At 44.1% G+C, this 17,686-nt stretch overlaps 1 protein-coding gene across 3 annotated transcripts in view; it reads left to right on the top strand.

Annotated features, from left to right (window-relative positions):
• The window catches only part of LOC140741229 (natural resistance-associated macrophage protein 2-like), a 90,601-nt gene extending 73,431 nt beyond the window's left edge, over positions 1-17,170 (top strand). For all 3 annotated transcript variants that reach the window (XM_073071189.1, XM_073071190.1, XM_073071191.1), the window contains 4 exons: positions 2,614-2,763; positions 8,116-8,189; positions 8,875-9,028; positions 14,604-17,170. In XM_073071189.1, coding sequence (XP_072927290.1) covers positions 2,614-2,763; positions 8,116-8,189; positions 8,875-9,028; positions 14,604-14,732 — 507 coding nt within the window. In that variant the 3' untranslated portion in view covers positions 14,733-17,170. The remainder of the gene's footprint in view (positions 1-2,613; positions 2,764-8,115; positions 8,190-8,874; positions 9,029-14,603) is intronic.
• Positions 17,171-17,686: the final 516 nt, after the last annotated feature.

The following is a 17,686-nucleotide window of genomic DNA, read 5'->3' as shown; positions in this document are numbered from 1 at the left end:
CAGATATTTTGTTGTAATGCATTTGTTCATTTTCAATTGAAATTAAAGCACATGTTTTCTACATATCCCATGATATTTTATTTTCTCTTATGAGGTGTATTACCAAAACACTCCGTCCATCTGCTCCTGGTCCGGCCCCCCTGTCAAATTTTAGAACCCTTTGTGGCCCACAAGTCAAAAAGTTTGCCCACCCCTGTTCTAGTCTCTCCCATCATGAGCATTGCATCTAGTTCTGGTCTCTCCCATAGTGAACACTGATCCAAACTCTCCTTTTAGCTCATTCCTCTAATCCCAGGCAGCATCCTGGTAAATCTTTTCTGCACGCCTCTCCAAAGCCTCCACAGCCTTCCAATAATGGGGAGACCAGAATTAAATGCAATACTCCAGATGTGGCCTAACCAGAGTTTTATAAAGCTGCAACATTACTTTCTGACTTTTGAATTCAGCGCCTTGACTAATAAAGGCAAGCATGGTATATGCCACCTTAGCCACCCTACCAACCTGTGTAGACACTTACAGGGAGCTGTGAACTTGGACTCCAAGATCCATCTGTACATCAATACTGTTAAAGGCCTTGCCCTTAACAGTATACTGTCCCTTTATATTTGATCCCTCGAAGTACAACTGTTCACAGATTAAATTCCATCTGCCATTTCTCTGCCCATATCTGCAAATGATCTATATCCTGCTGTATCCTTTAGCAACCTTCTATGCTATCTACAACACTGACAACCTTTGTATTGTCTGAAAACTTATTAACCCACTCATCTACATTTTTATCCAGGTAATTTATATACAGTATATCAGAAACCCCAGATCTCTGCTGAAAACCATTTGTCACAGACCTTCAGGCAGAATAATTCCCATCAACCACTACCCTCTGTCCTCTATGGATAAGCCAATTCTGAATCCAAATGACAAAGTCACAGTGGATCCAATGCATCTTAATCTTCTGTATGAGATTCTGATGAAGGCCTTATCAAGTGCCTTACTAAAATCCATGTAGAGAGCATTCACATTCATCATAAACAAATAAAATTCTGCAAGTGCTGGAAATCAAAAGCAGCACACACAAAATGCTGGAGGAATTCAGCAGGTCAGGCAGCATCTTTGGGAATGAGAAAAACAGTCGACAATTCGGGCCAAGACCCTTCTTCAGGGCTGGACAGTCCTGATGAAGGGTCTCGGCCCGAAATATCGACTGTTTATTCATTCCCATAGAAGCTGCCTGACCTGCTGAGTTCCTCCAGCTTTTTGTGTGCATTGCTCTACCTTCATCAATCACCTTCCTCTCCTTTTTGAAAAACTCAATCAATTCAGTAAAACTCAACATGCCCCACACAAAGCAAAGCTGAATGTCCCTAATTAGGCCATGGTTTTCCAAATACTCATTCATCCTGTCCCTAAAAAATTTTCTCTAGGAACTTCACACTGATCTGTAGTTTCTAGGGTTATCCCTATTTCTTTTCTTCAATAATGAAACAACTTTAGCTACTCGTCAAGCCAAACATTAAATCATTCTGAATCCAAACATTGATTTCTCAAACTACTGATAATGCCCCCCAACCCCCCTTCACCATTTCCCCATCCCCTTTTCCCTCTCTCACCTTCTCTCCTTGCCTGCCCATCACCTCCCTCTGGTGCTCCTCCCCCTTTTCTTTCTTCATGGCTTTCTGTCTCTTTCACCAGTCAACTTCCCAGCTCTTTGCTTCATCCCTCCCCCTCCAAGTTTCATCTATCATCTTGTGTTTCTCTCTCCCTTCCCCCCACTTTTTAAATCTACTCAGCATTTTTTCTCCAGTCCTGCTGAAGGGTTTTGGCCCGAAACATCGACTGTACTCTTTTCCATAGATGCTGCCTAGTTCCATAGTTCCTCCAGCATTTTGTGTGTGTTGCATTAAACCATTTATTGCTTGGATTATGAAGGCCTTGTTTTGTTGGGGCAAATGAACACAACTGGGCCAGCTACAATGCCTTGTGTATTCATCGCGTGACAATCCAGATTGCACTGTTACATAGCCAGCAACTGAAGGGGGAGGCAAGATTCAGTGAGAAGCAGAGACACACAAGACTGCAGATGGTGGAATCTGGAGTAAGACATAGTCTGCTGAAGAACCTCAGCGAGTCAGGCAGCATCTGTGGGGGGGGGGGGAAGGGGGCTGTCGACGTTTCGGGTTGAAACCCTGCATTGGGACAGAGTGGAAAGGGAAGATGGCCAGCATAGAAAGGGGAGGGAGAGGGGTGACAGGGAACCAGTGGGTGTATGGTGGACTGAGGAGGAGTGAAGAATGACAGGCAAATGGAGGGAGGGGTGGGGTTGGGAGACAGGGGCAGGTGGGTGATATATGGAAGCACATAGCAAAGAGGCTGATGGAGCCAGGTATTCGGTGGGGGGGGGGGGGGAGGGTGAAGGTGGAGAAAGCTGCTAGAGGGAGATAAGCAGGAACGCAGGGCTGTCACGGCTGGACACTGACTTATGAGGAAGGTGAGAATGGAAACTATTATGGGGAAGGTAAAGGGCAGCTGGATCCAGATGGGAGTGGGGTAAGGGTGATTGCAGATAGCATTCTCACACCAACCTGCTCATCTTAACATCTTGTTTCCCTTCCTCAGGGTTTCTTGAACCTCAAGTGGTCTCGCTTTGCTCGTGTGGTCTTCACCCGGACAATCGCAATCACTCCCACCTTGTTGGTTGCTGTTTTCCAGAATGTGGACACATTGACAGGAATGAATGATTTGCTGAATGTTCTGATGAGTCTGCAGGTGAGAAGCTTTCACTATGACTGTAATCCCTAGGCTGGCCTACACTGGTGGGGCATCTTACTCCTGCAGGCTCTGTGTTGTACCTCTACAGGCAAAGGTCCTTTTGAAACAATGATATCACTAAACTGCTGGAGAAGTCAATGAGTGGCTGACTGGAAAATGTATTTATCATCCACTTTATCAGTTATACATTGGTGTAAAAATTCATTTTCAATGCTGAAAAAAATGGTTAAATGGGGCAGAAAAATATCGGGACCATTTCCAGACCTCAGTGCTGTTTAGGGCATTCTGTCAGGAGCTTCGTTTGGATTAGAACAGTGATTCTGGTATGAAATTCACATCAATGTCATCAGTAACAGGAACACCTATTTCTAGCTATACCAGGGGGATTTTCAACATCTTTGGTCCAGGAAACATCATTCACAGATCCATAGAGAGATACAGCATGAGAACAGACCCTTCAGCCCACTGAATCTGTACTGGCTATCAATCATCCATTTCCACTGATCCCATTTTATTCTCCCCACATCCCCATTAACTTCCCCCAGGTTCTAACCCTCATTCACATACTAAGGGACAACTTACAGTGGCTGATTAGCCCACTGATTTACACACCTTTGAGATGTGGGAGGAAAATGGAGTGCCTGGGGTGGGCGTTTGGGAGGTGGGAACCATGTGGATACAGGAAAAATATGCAAACTCCACACAGATAACCACAAGCCATAGGAGCAGAATTAGGCCATTTGGCTCATCACATTTGTTCCACCATTCCATCATGGCCCATTCTCCTTCCTTTACCCATAACCCTTGACACGCTGACTATTCAAGAAACTATCAACTTCTGCTTTAAATATACTCAATCACTTGGCCTCCATAGCCATCTGTGACAGTGAATTCTACAGATTCACTACCCTCTAGCTAAAGAAATTCCTCCTCATCTCTGTTCTAAATGGACACTCCTCAATTCTAGACTCTCCTACATTAGGAAACATCTTCTCCATGTTCACTCCAACTAGGCTTTTCAATATTCTGTAGGTTTCAGTGAAATCCTCCCCCACATCCTTCTAAACTCCAGCGAGTACAGGCCCAGAGCCATTAAACGCTCCTTATACATTAACCCGTTCGTTCTCTGGATCATTCTCGTGAGCCTCCTCTGGACCCTCTCCAATGCCAGCACACCTTTCCTTAGATAAGGGGCCCAAAACTGCTCACAATACTTGAAGCACGGTCTGGCCAAAGCCTTTAAAGCCTCAGCATTATATCCTTGCTTTTATATTCTAGTCCTCCCGAAATAATGCTAATATTGCATTTGCCCTCCTCACCACTGACTCAACCTGCAAGTTACCCTTTAGGGAATCCAACATGAGGGCTCCCAAGTCCCTTTGCACCTTTGATTATTGATTTTTTTCTCTGTTTAGAAAATAGTGTACGCCTTTATCCCTTCTACCAAAGTGCATGACCATACACTTCCCTACACAATATTCCATTTGCCACCTCTTTGCCCATTCTCCCAATCTGTTCAAATCCTCCTGCAGGCTCCCTGCTCCCTAACACAACCTGCCCCTCTGACTGTTATCTGCAAACTTGGCCTCAAAGCCATCAATTCTGCCTTAACAGCTGAGGTCAGGATTGAACCCAGGGCTCTGGAGTTGTGAGGCAGTAGCTCTACCCATTCCACCACTGTGCTGCCATGTCCTTGTTTATTCATGGAACAACCAACTTTCACTGACCCCAGGCCCCCTGAGACCGGGCATTTAAAGGGTCAATGCTCAGACTATGCTGTTCCCCAGGCTGCTGCAGTTCCCTGTGCACCCTCGCTGCTCCCACTGAACTCATGGCCTGCCTCCCCTTCCCAGTGACTTCCCCACACTCCAGACCAACTTCCAACAGGCCTTGTACACCAAAGGAGCAATCTATGCATGGAGCCAGAGAGCGTAGGTGAAGCCTTCTCTGAAACTTTTCATCTGTATTCACTGGGAGGACATTGTGGCTGGAGATTTTAGAAAGAGGAATAGTGAAACTTGAGAGCACATTATCATTAAAAAGGAGGAGATATTAGTCATCTCGTTGGGTATGGAGGTGGATAAATCCACAGGGCCTGATGAGGTGTATCCCAGGCTGCTATGGGAGGCAGGGAGGAGATTGCTGGGATCCTGTTGGAGATGTTTAGATCTTCACTGACTACAGGTGAGGTGTCAGATGACTGGAGGACAGTGAACGTGGTGTCTTTTTTTTCAACAAGGGCAGCAGGAATAAGCCAGGTCATTACTGAGTCTGATATCCGTGGTGAGGAAGCTATTGGAACAGATTCTGAGGAATGACATTAAGCTGCACTTGGTAAGTAAGGTAGGAATTAATTCAAAGAAAGCATGGCTTTGTCTGACCAATTTAATTGAGTTTTTTGAAGAGGTAACATTTGTAGAATTGGCAGCAACACAGTTGATGCAGTCGGTGTGGATTTCAGTAAGACTTTTGTCAAGGTGTCACATGGAGAGCTGGACTGAAAGGTTAAAAGTTAGTTAGTAAATTGGAGTCAAAATTGGCTTGGTGATTGGAGATGAAGAGTGGTGTTGGAGGGTTATTAATGTGATTGGAAGCCTTTGACCAGAAGTGTATCATCGGGATTGGCGCTGGGACCCTTGCTGTTTGTTGTAATGCATCAAGACTTGGATGTCAATGTTGGAGGTCTCGTTAGTAAGCTTGTACATGACACAAAAAGCAGTGTTGCTTTTGATGGTGAGGAGGGTAGTGTCAGGTTAAAGAATGATATTGATCAGTCGGCAAAGTGAGCAAGTTTACAGGGACCCACATTTATCAGCAGCAGTGTGTATGCAAGTTCATAGGAGAGCCCTCACTAACACCTGTGACCTTTAGTGACCTCAAACACAACCTGAGCCACTCTCACAGGTGAAGTCAGGATCATGGTTGCTGACCTCTGTCACATCCCACAGTTTGCTGCTCGCTGCAGCACTCAAACTCCATACCCAAGGAGTGGGGACTTCATTTATGCTCTCTCAGCACGCCTGGATGAGCCCAACCAGCCACCAGGCCAATGTTCTTCCACAAAGTACAGGCATTCAATGGCTAGGTGTTCACTCCTGGCTCAGAACTTCCAAGCATCCTCGTGCCTGGAGGGCAGTAGCGGCTCCTTGCACCCAGCACCCCTCTCCTCAGGTTTGTCTGTTTCCTCTCCAAGTCTCGTACAATATATCGCCCTCACCTTCCCTTAGTCATCTGCAGTCACTCTTCACACTGCTGCTCTCTGTTCAAGCTACAGCAGGGCTGGGCTGTGACTGGCTCTTCATTGAATTGGAAAACACCCACTAGAGATAAAGGCAAGTTTGCAACATGCCTTTCTTATCCTGATCCACTTTCAGAGAGATATGGACTTGCACCCCAAGATTCTTCTGTACACTAATGCTAGCAAAGTTCCTGCCATTTATTATCTACAGTACATTCCTCTCACATGTGACCACCCAAAGCGCAACAGAACTCTATTTGTCCACATTTGCATAGCGGTTAGTGCAACACCATATGGCTCGGGGCGTTAGGGTTCAGAGTTCAATTCTGATGTCTATTGTAAGGAGTTTGTACCTCCTCCCTGTGAACACATTGGTTTCCTCTTGGTGCTCCAGTTTCTTCCCATTGTCCAAAGATGTACCTGTTAGTAGGTTAACTGATCATTGTAAATTGTCCTGTGATTAAGCTGAGGTTGAATCAGTGGGTTGCTGGGCGGTGTTGCTCATTGGGCCGAAGGGCCTGTTCTGTGCTGTCTCTCTAAATAAATAAATGTTGAATGGATCTATACATTGAATCCTTTGATAACATTCCTCATTATCCACAGCCCTCTGTCTTCTATCGCCAAGCCAAATCTGAATCCAATCTATTAGGTCTCCATGGATTCCATAATCTTTTGGACCAGCTGGCCATGATGGACCTTGATGAATGCTTTAGTAAAGTCTATGTAGACAGCATCCATCACCCTACCCACCAATCACCACTGCTCAAAAAATTCAAATTAAGTTGGGAAGACATGACCTCCCCTGCACAAAACCATGATGACTATCTCTAATGTCAATTCTTTTCCCCATGTGTGTAAATCCTATCCCTAAGAATTTTCTCCAGTAATTTCCCTACCACTGCTCACTGGCCTTTAACTTACTGGTTTGTCCCTGTGGCTCTGCATAAACAGGAGAACAACATTGGCTATTCTCCAGTCCTCTGGGACCTCACCTGTGACTAAAGAGGATACAGAGATCTCTGTCAAGGCCCTAGCAATCTCCTCCCTTGCCTCTCTCAATAACCTGGGACAGATCACAGCAGGCCCTGGGGACTTATCTTCCTTAATGTTCATCAAGAGTCCTAACACCTCCGCCTTCTTGATATCAAGATGCTCTAGAATATCAGTGTATCTCTCCCTGATCTCACTATCCTCCATGTCCTTCTCATTGGTGAATACTGATGTGAAGTGTTCGATTAGTATCATCCACTTCCTCTGTCCACAGGCACAAATTCTGTCCTTTGTCCTTGAGTGGTCCTACCCTCTCCATTGCTACCCTCTTGTCTTTATGTAGGTGTAAAATTATCTTTAATCTGAATCAACAAGGACATTCCATGGCCCTTTTTACCCCTCCTGACTCTCTAAGTTCTCTCCTGCTTCCTTTATATTCCTCAAGTGGCCTGTCCAATTTCAGCTTCTTAAGCCCTTATACACTTCCTTTTCCTCTTTGACTAAACTGGCATCATCCAAAGTTCCTGAACTTTGCTGTCCTTGTCTTTATCCCTCACAAGAACATATTGATCCTGAATTCTAACCAGCTGGTCTCTAAACAACTTCCACATGTTAAGGTGTGGACTTGCTCAGTAATAGCTGCTCCCAACCTATTCTCCCCAGCTTCTGCCCAATACTGTTGTAATTAGTTTCTCTATTTAAGCACTTTCCTTTGATGTCTAGACTTATCCTCATCCAAAACCAGCTGAAAACTTACAGTTGAGGTTATTGTTCCCTAAGTGGTTTCCCACTGAAACTCCAATCACCTGGCCAGGCACATTATCCAATGCTTTCATGCATTGCTGGTTACAAGGGCACATCCACCTGGAGATGATCAAATACTGAACAGCACATCCGCCAATGGAGTGGGACAAGTTGTTGTCTCTTGAAGAAACATAGTTTCACATGATTACTTCTGAAAGCTGTGGTTTAGTGTACAATTTTATTGCACCTGTTTCCCAAGTGGACTGTTCTAGTGGTGAGGAAGGCAGCATTTTATTTCAGTAGTATATGCGTAATTCTGGTTTATTGACAACGACACTGTCCCCAGCTCGAACAAATAACCTTTCAACTCTCTGCAGCTGCCGTTTGCGTTGATCCCAGTGTTGACGTTTACCAGTATGACCTCAATAATGAATGACTTCGTCAACGGTCTGTAAGTAGTATGACACTTAGTCTGTACATAAAGAATGACCATATTGGTGAAGAGCATGAACCAGCAATAATAAACTGAAACACTGTGTGGGAGAAATGTATCAAAACTAAGTACTGTTCCAGGTTTGCATGATAGACATAGAACATAGAGCACAGAACATTACAGCATAGTACAGGCCCTTCAGCCCATGATATTGTGCTATTCTTTTAACCTACTCTAAGATCAACTTAACCCTTTCCTTCTACATAGCCCTCCATTTTTATACCATCCATGTGCTGCTCTAAGAGCTTCATAAATGCCCCTAATACCTCTTCTACCACTCTTGGCAAGGCCCTCTGTCGGGTTGGTTGTGTGGTGAACCAATCTATTTTCTGTTAACCCATTAATGCTTAATTTGTATAAAAAGAACCAGAAGTAAAGGCACTTGAACAACAGAGCCACTGTGTTGCATTGTTAACAAGAAAATTGGTTTCAATGCTTTTTTTGGTTTGCCACTAAGACTGGCAATGAACAAGTGTCCAGATGTCAGGTCCCTGGTTTGAAAGAAGCGCGTACATTGCACCACATCACCCCAGATGGAGCAGATGTCACCTAGCTGTTCACCACAGTAGAGCTGACATACAGTAGCTGTGTGATTACTTGGTGCCACACTTATGTCTCCTGGATTCTTTCTATTTTCCTCCAGTGTTTGGAAGATCATCGGTGGAGTTATCATTCTGATCATCTGCTGCATTAACATTTATTTTGTGATCGATTTCGTTTCAAATCTGAGTATCATGGCAATCTACATTGTAGCAGCTATTGTGGCAGTTGCCTATTTGGCTTTTGTGTCTTACTTGGTAAGTTCTATTCCCTCCTTTATTTGGAAATATGGGTACCACAGGCAGTTTTGCTGTTTGATGACATGGTGGGCCTAACTTCTTTGCTGTCTTTTCCTTTTGATACTGCTGGCCAAGAAAATTCAATTGGTCTCAGTTTTAAAACTAACAATTACTGTTAGGGAATTAGCATTCCAAATTTCTAAGGACTCTCCATGCATAAGTGTGTACTAACCCTAATTTTCAAAGGCCTGGTTCTTATTTTTAAAGCTTACTATAGGAGAAGGTTGGATAGGTTGAGACTTTATTCTGTGGCATGTAGAAGAATGAGGGGAGATTGTGAGGGGTGTAGATACGGTAAGCAGGCTTTTTCCACTGAGGTTGGGTGAGACTAGAACTATAAGTCATAAATTCAGAGTGAAAAGTGAAATGTTTAAGGGAGAATACAAGGGAGAACTACTTCACTCAGAGGGTAATGAAAATGGAATGAGCTGCCTGCAGAGATGGTGAAAGCATGTTCGATTTCAATATTTAAGGGAAATTTGGAAATTCATATGGATGGGGGGGCATGCAGGGTGAATTGGCTTGGGCAAAATAACAGTTCAGCACAGACTAGATGGGCCAAAGGGCCCGTTTCTGTGCTAGTGCTCTATGACTCTATTTATACCCTCATAATTTTGTACCCCAAAATCAGGTCCCCCCGTCCTTAGCCTCCTCCACTCCAGGGAGAACAACCCCAGCCTCCCCGGTCCCTGCTCATAACTGAAACACTCCATCCCAGGCAACATCTTGGGGAATCTCCTCTGCACCCTCTCCAGTGCAGTCACATCCTTCCTATAGTGCAGTGGCCAGAACTGTACACAGTACTCCAAGTGCTGTTTAATCAATGTTTTATATAGTTGTACCAAGACCTCCCTGCTCTTATGGCCCAAGCCCCAGCTAACGAAGCCAAGATTTCCATATGCCTTCTTCACCACCCCATCTGCCTGTGTTGCCACCTTCAAGGATCTTTTCAACATGTGGAAAATCATGGGGAACCCAGGATCCAACCAGAATTACACATTCAGGGGAGAGTGCTGAAGAAAATGAGGGCTCTTAGTGGCTAAAGTGCTGAGGGATGGAATTAATCAACACTCAGATAGGCAGGGATTGATCAGGGACAGTCAGTACAGTTTTGTTGGTGGAAGATTGTGCCTGACTAATTTTAAATTTTTGAAAATATACTGCTGAGGGCAATGGGATTGATGTGGTCTACCTGGACTTCAGTAAGGTCTTCAACAAGGTCAGTTGCCCAAGATCCAACGCAAGTTGACAGTTTAAAAGGTTCAGTGCAGACTAAATGGGCCAAAGGCCCTGTTTCTGTGTTGTACATTTCTATGAATCTATGACTATGGATCCAAAGTTGGCTTGGTGATTACAGACAAAGGGTGACAGCGAAGGGTTGTTTTTGTGATTGGAAGCCTGTGACCAGTGGTACCACAGGGATCAGTGCTGGGATTCTTGGTGCTCATTGCACAGTATGCGTTAATGATCTATACATGAATGTAAGACAAATGATCAGTAAGTTTGCAGATGACATGGAAACCGGTGATGTAGATAGTGAGGAGGGTAAACTTAGGGTGCCGAATGATATTGATCAGCTGGTAAATTGGGCAGAGTAATGGTAGATGAAGTTTAATCCTGATGTGTGTGAGGTGATGTGCTTTGGGAGGTCTAATAAGGATAGGACATAAACTCTGAATGGTAGAGCTTGAGGAAATACTGAGGAAAAGAGGGACCTTGGTGCAGAAGTCCATAGGTCCCTAAAGGTGACGGCACAGGTAGATAAGGTGATGATGAATGCTTACGTACCTGCATTAGCTGAAGCATACAGTAAAAGATTATGGAAGTTGGGAGTAGTGTGCACATTTCTGGTCACCACATTGTAGGAAGTAGGAATGCAAATACACTGGAGAGGATGAAGAGAGATTCACCAGTTGCCTGGTAAGAACGATGAACTCAGAGGAAAAACTGGATAAGCTGAATATGTTTCCGTGGAGGCCGAGGGCAGTTGACAGGATTATGAAAGATATAAACACAAGAGATTGTGCAGATGTTAGAACTCTTGAGCAATGCATTTAAAATGCTGGAGGAATTCAGCAAGTCAGGCAGCATCTATGGAGGGGAATATACGGTTGGTGCTTCAGTCTGAGACCTTTCATGAGGTCTGAAAAGGAAGGGGGAAGAAACCATAATAATCAGGTGGGGAGAGGGGTGGAGCTCGAGCTGGCAAGGACGAGGTGAAACCATGTGAGGGGCAAGGTGGTTTGGTGGAGGAGAGGGAGATGAAGTAAGAAGCTGGGAGGTGATAGGGGTATAGGGGTGAAGAAGAAGGAATATGAGAGAAGAGGGCAGTGGACCATGGAAGAAAGGAAAGGAGGAGGAGCGGATGAGGAGAAAGGGGTGAGGGGAACCAGAATGAAGAATGGAAAAAGGGAGAAGGGGAGGTGGGAAGAAATTACAAGAAGTTAGAGAAATCGATGTTCATGCCACCAGATGGAATATGAGGTGTTGCTCCTTCAGCCTGAGTGGGGCCTCATCGGGCAGTAGAGGAGGCCATGGACTGACATGTCGGAATGGGAATGAAAAGTCAAATTGAAATGGGTTGCCGCTGTGAAATTCTGCCCTTTGTGGTGGACAGAGCACTGGTGCTTAACAAAGCGATCCCCCAATCTACATTGCGAGAAGTAAAGAAAAAAAAGATGACTCTGGCAGACTCACAGGGGTAGTGTTCCTTCACCTGGAAGGACCATTTGGAGCCCTGTGGTGAGGGAGGAGCTGAAGAGGCAGGTGTAGCATTTGTCCTGCTTGCAGAGATAAGTGCCAGGAGGGAGATCAGAGGGGAGGGATGAGTGGACAAGGGAGTTGTATGGAGAGCAATCCCTACAGAAAGCAGAGAGTAGAAGGAAGGGAAAGTTGTGCTTTGTGGTAGGGTCCCATTGTAGATGGCAGAAGTTATGGAGAATGATATGCTGGATACAGGGGCATGCGGGTGGTTGATCAGGACAAGGGGAACCCTGTCACTGTTATGGCGGCAGGAAGGTGGGGTGAGGGCAGATGTGCGGAGAATGGAGGAGATGTGGGTAGTATTGATGGTGGTAGAAAGGAAACCCTGTTGTTTGAAGGAGGACATCTCAGTTGTTCTAGAATGGAACGCCTTGTTAAGAACAGTTGCAGTGGAGATGGAGGACTGAGAAAAGGGAATAGTATTCTTACAAATGACAGGGAGAGAAGAAGTATAGTCAAGATATTGTAACTGTGAAAGTCACTAGATTTATAAAATTGATGAGCTCAGCATGGGTGCAGGAAACAGCACCAATGTAGTCATCAATGTAGTTGGGGAGAGTTACCAGTTATGAAAGGTATACCAAATTATGAGAAGCATAGATTGGGTGAATACTAGTAAACTTTTCCCCGGAAAACCAGAGGTCATACAGTAGATTTAAAGCGAGGAGTGAAAGGGCTAGAGCGGATCTAAGGAAATAGTTATTTTCTACCCAGAAGGGGAGTGGATTCTGGTACACATTGCCTGAGGGGGCTGGGGGTGGGTAGTGGAGGCAGAGAAGGGTATGGATCAAGTGCTGGTAATTGGAATTGGTGTAGATGGGTACAACGTTCAGCATTGACATGATGGGCTGAAGGGCCTGTTTCTGTGCAGTGTGGCTCTCAGTGCTCTACAACACTGTGAAGGTTTATATTCCTGCAATTCCCAAGTATATCCAGCAGTAGAGAATTATGCTTCCTTTGAGCTTTTAAGATTTATGAAGACGTCATCTAAGGACCTCCCCTGAGAGTCCAAAGGCCTCTCCTTGTAGCTTGTGATTATTGTGGATAGAAATAGAAATCAGGTACCTGAGACCCAGATTGTGTTTATAATTAGTGGCAGATGTACTTAGTTGATCAGGTGACAATCCCAACTGCCCGTAGGGGCTCAAGATTAAATGTTATTTACAACACTTTTCCATGAAAGCTCCTGTCAGAATAGTTGAAGTCGGATAATATTGTATGTTGCATTATCTGCAGATCTAAACCCAAGATTAAATCAAGAATCCCTCAAAGGAGAGTCAGGGCTATAGTGTTAAACATGTATAAATCAAAATTCTCCAAATAACTGTCTTCTGGATGTTAACTGAGATTTACAGAGCCTCATAGTCTCGTTTTTTTGTTAACGCAGAGTTCAGTGGTCCACCATCATATTCTAAGTGTCATTAAGCTTATTCACCGCAGGTTCCCTGAATGGTGGAGTGCATTCTGTTTATCGACAATTACTGTATCAGTTTCAGTTGTCACACATTTCACAACTTCAGTGTACACTATTGCGAGATTGCACATATCCCAATGCATTTAGCCTCACAGTTGTGACCTTAGGATTCAGCCTTTCAGGGATGCATGCATACAATACAAGCAGTACTCTTCCAGCTACTGGATAGCGCTGCTTCAAGGATGGATGCTCAGTGATGCGTGTTCTCCCAGGCAGCATTCCTGGGTTACTGGAGTTGTGAAGGAGCAGCTCCAGTCGCCGTTTATTGTGCCTCTCAGATCTTGTCTACTTGTCCCAATCTCATAACCTTCTTTGTTCCGAGAAGGACAATCCTCCTGTTTTATACTTTATGCCTCTATGAATTCCAGGATCCCATACACTTTAACAATACCCAGGTATTTCTCACTTCTCTGTATTAAATTCCATCTGCCTCCTGTTTGCCCATTCTGCCAGCCTCACTGTTCCTCACCTGGAACAGACAGTCACTCCCCTCCTTACAGACCATCGCACTTCCAACCACGGGTCGTCAGCAGGTTCGGACATTTTACCCTGCACTCCCGAGTCTAGGTCATGAATATATGTAAAATCCAGTGGTCCCAGCACTGTCCATATCTCTCAGTCTAGAAAGTAACCCTTCCCCACCACTCTCTGCTTGCTACCTTTAATCCAAGTTCCCTTCCTACTGCTGCAGAGCCTTTAATTCCATATTGTCATAGAATAATATAGAAAGGAAACAGGTCCTTCGGCCTAACTCGTCCAGGCCAATCAAAGTACCCACCTAAGCTAGTCCCATGGTGACCATCTTTGGCCTATATCCCTCTAATTCTCGTCTATCTATACACTTGTGCAAATGTATTTTAAATGTTGTTATTATATCTACCTCAACCACATCTTTTGACAACTCATTCCATGTATGGACCACCCTTTGGATGAAGAAGTTGCCCCTCAGGTCCCTTATAAATTTTTCTGTTCTCACCCTAAACCAGAGCCCTCTAGTTTTTGAATCCTTAACTCTGGGGAAAAGACTGTGTGCATTCACCCTGTCCATGTACCTCATGATTTTATTGATCTCTGCAATGTCACCCGTCAGTTTCCCATGTTCCAAGGAATAAAGTCCTAGCCTGTCCAACTTCTCTCCACAACTCAGGCACTCAAGTCCTGGCAACATCCTTATTGACTGGTATTTTATCAAACAGATCCAGAATACTCAAGCTACACTCTGAAATAGCCCCTTAGAGTTCTGGTTCTGTGAGCCACATACTTGGGCCTGACTGTTTTTTGTCTGACTCTCTGCAGGTGTGGTTTTGTTTGGTTACCATGGGTGTCCCATTCTTGGATTGCAGACATGACAATGAGAACGGTATGATGATTGTGGAAGACCAAAGTCAGGTATTTCAACAAATAGATGGGAGTACCGTCCGCTGAAGAGATCCCGTTAGAGATTACTGAGAACTGCTTGTGTTGCTGATATGACTTTTCTCAACTGTGACTGAGTTGGAGCATCGTATGTAAATGATTGTCAATAAGTTGTTTGAATACTTGATTCATTAGATCACGATTTAAAGAAATTATTTCTAATTAAAGGCAAAGTCTGATACTGCACCTTTCCTTTTGGGAACCATCAAACCACAGGAACACGCAACTAAATTACAGGGGCCAGTGTGTCACACATCGCGTGATGGAGTCATACAGCACAGAAACAGGTCCTTTGGCTCAACTGGTCCATGCCGACCAAAAGGCCCCATCCAAGCTAGTCCCATTTGCCAGTGTTTGGTCCATATCCTTCTAAACCTTTCCTATCCGTGTACCTGACCAACTGTCTTTTAAAATGGTTGTGGAGATTCCCAATAGGACTTGAAACCTTAGTGTTCATTGTTGTTAAGGGGCACTACTGTAGACATGACCTTCCTCGCTAAGTCATGGAGTCATAGAGTACTACAACAAAGAAACAGGGCCTTTGGCCCATCTAATCCATACCAGCCTGATCTGCCTAGTTCCATCTATGTGCACCATATGCCTTCAAACCCCTCGCATCCATGTATCTGTTGAAATTCCTCTTAAATGTTACAATTAAACCCACATCTACCACTTCCATACTTCCACCATCCTCTGAGTGAAGATGTTTCCCTTCAGATTCCCTGTAAATACTTCATCTTTCATCCTAAACCTATGACCTCTAGTTCTAGTCTCACCCAACCTGAGGAAAAAAGTCTGCATGCATACTCTATACCTCTCATAATTTTGCATACCTCTATAAGATCTCCACTCATTCTCCTGTGCTCAAAGGAATAAAATCCTAACCTATTCAACCTTTCCCTATAACTCAGGTCCTCAAGTCCTGGCAACATCCTTGTAAATTTTCTTTGTACTCTTTCAAGCTCAAACTGTAGGTAGGTGAACAGAACTGCACACAATGCTCCAAACTTCTTATACAACTTCAACATAACATCCCAATTCCTGTACTCTGTACTTTGATTTATAAAGATCAATGTGTCAAAAGGTCTCTTTACAACCCTATCTACCTGTGATGCCACTGTGAGGTCATGACCCAGTTAGCGGATCAAGCCCACTTCTTGATAGGCACCAGTGGGCCACCCTATGGGAGGATGGGTTTAAGAAACAGGGACAACTTCAACAACAAAGAACAGGTGATTAAAATATTTTGCTGTTTATTGGGATAAGGTAGAAGGTGACATGTTGGGGTTTGTAGGCCTCTTGGGTCCTCTATTCATGGTGGATAATCACACTACTCAACTTCAAAGTGTGCTCAAGATGTGTTTGAAGCACAATACACACGTGATCTGCTCCTTTTAGACCCTGAACATTCCGCTATGGGGTAGGAGTGGTTAGCAATAGGGATTCCTTCATAAACTGCATAATTTCCCAATGTAATTTTGAATAACCTTATATTTCTGCCCCTTTAAGAAAATCCTAATCTGATCTGAAGTCCTCAATGACTTAAGTAGGTATTGCCTCACTTTTTTGGGAAAAGAAATTGGAGTCTGTAGAGGTGAGGATATAGAGGGAAAGTAAGAAATGGGACATATGCAGTAGTAGAGTGTGAAGGATAGATTGTGGAAGAGAGGGGGAGAAGGGCAGAAGACAGATTTGGGAAGCAGAGAGAGACTGAAGGGCAGAGACAGGGTAAAGGATGGCGCAGTAGAGGAGGGAAGAGGCAGAAGGTAGAGGTAGGGGGATAGGTAGAGGGAAAATCACATTCCTAACAGTGACCTCGATGAGCTCCATAGACACTGCTAACATCCACCCTATTCACACCAACCATCTCGGTGTCCTGTCTGTGAGATTTCCAACCACAGGTAAATTTTGGATTTGTATATAAATTAAATTATGATCACATAGTTTAACTTAAGTTAGCACCAAGTCATTTCAGTTCTTCACCAATTGGGCTGTCTGTATCTTACAGTGGAAACTGCAGGTACTAGGTACCAAGTGCATATGACAGCAACATTGGCCCACTGCTATTACAGTACCAAGCCCACATCAACAGCAGAATTGTCCAACATAGGGAAAAGCGGCCAAAGATGCCCTCAGATGTGGAGGTTCTCCTAAGCTGTGCAGTGCTTGGGCTTTGTCTCTTGAAACCGCCCTAGCTGTCCTATGCGAACCAAGGATGATTCTACTTGGGACTTGAAAGAATATCAGGGAAAATCCTGATACTGTTCCACTTACATAGTTCCCAAATTCCTCTTTGGTTACAGACTCACTTCCAATAGTTGGTGCCAGGTTTCACTCTGTACAATGAACAACACATCCAAGAGAAATGGAAGATTGTACTAGTGAACTTTCTCATGAAATAATTTTGTTAATATTTGAATTTGTATTTTGTAAGTATTCTCATCAAGGTGTACATATTAAAAATTAAATAAATAAATATTCTTAACAGAAGCAATGATGTATGTTTTCCAGCTCCAGAAGTTCAAGTTGATTGTTGTGGGCATTTACATACCCAGGGTATAAATGTCATGAAAGTGAGCATTTTTCAACAGCAGCACAGTTACAAACACGGCAAATATAAGTTAACATAAACTTAAAATAACATGAAGTGTACATAATTTACACACAGTTAAAACAAAATAAACTTAACACAAGTGCAAGTAGAGAGAGAGAGAGAATAAGGAAATCCAGTCTGAGGTCGCGTTCGGGTTTTTCGAGTGGGTTCAAGAACTTGATAGCAGTATAGAAGAAGCTGTTGTTTAACCTTGAGGTGTGGGCCTTCATGCTTTTGTAGCTCTTGTTTGATGGCAGTATTAAGAAGATGGCATGGTTTGGATGGTGATGCCTTATTTTTGGAAAGTTGCAGACTCCTAACTGGGCTCCAGGTACCATAGTGTGATCTCAGTACCTCCTATTGGAACGGT

The sequence above is a fragment of the Hemitrygon akajei genome, chromosome 18 (genome assembly GCF_048418815.1).
Source record: "Hemitrygon akajei chromosome 18, sHemAka1.3, whole genome shotgun sequence".
NCBI lineage: Eukaryota > Metazoa > Chordata > Chondrichthyes > Myliobatiformes > Dasyatidae > Hemitrygon > Hemitrygon akajei.
This window is presented reverse-complemented; position numbering and strand designations above follow the sequence as displayed.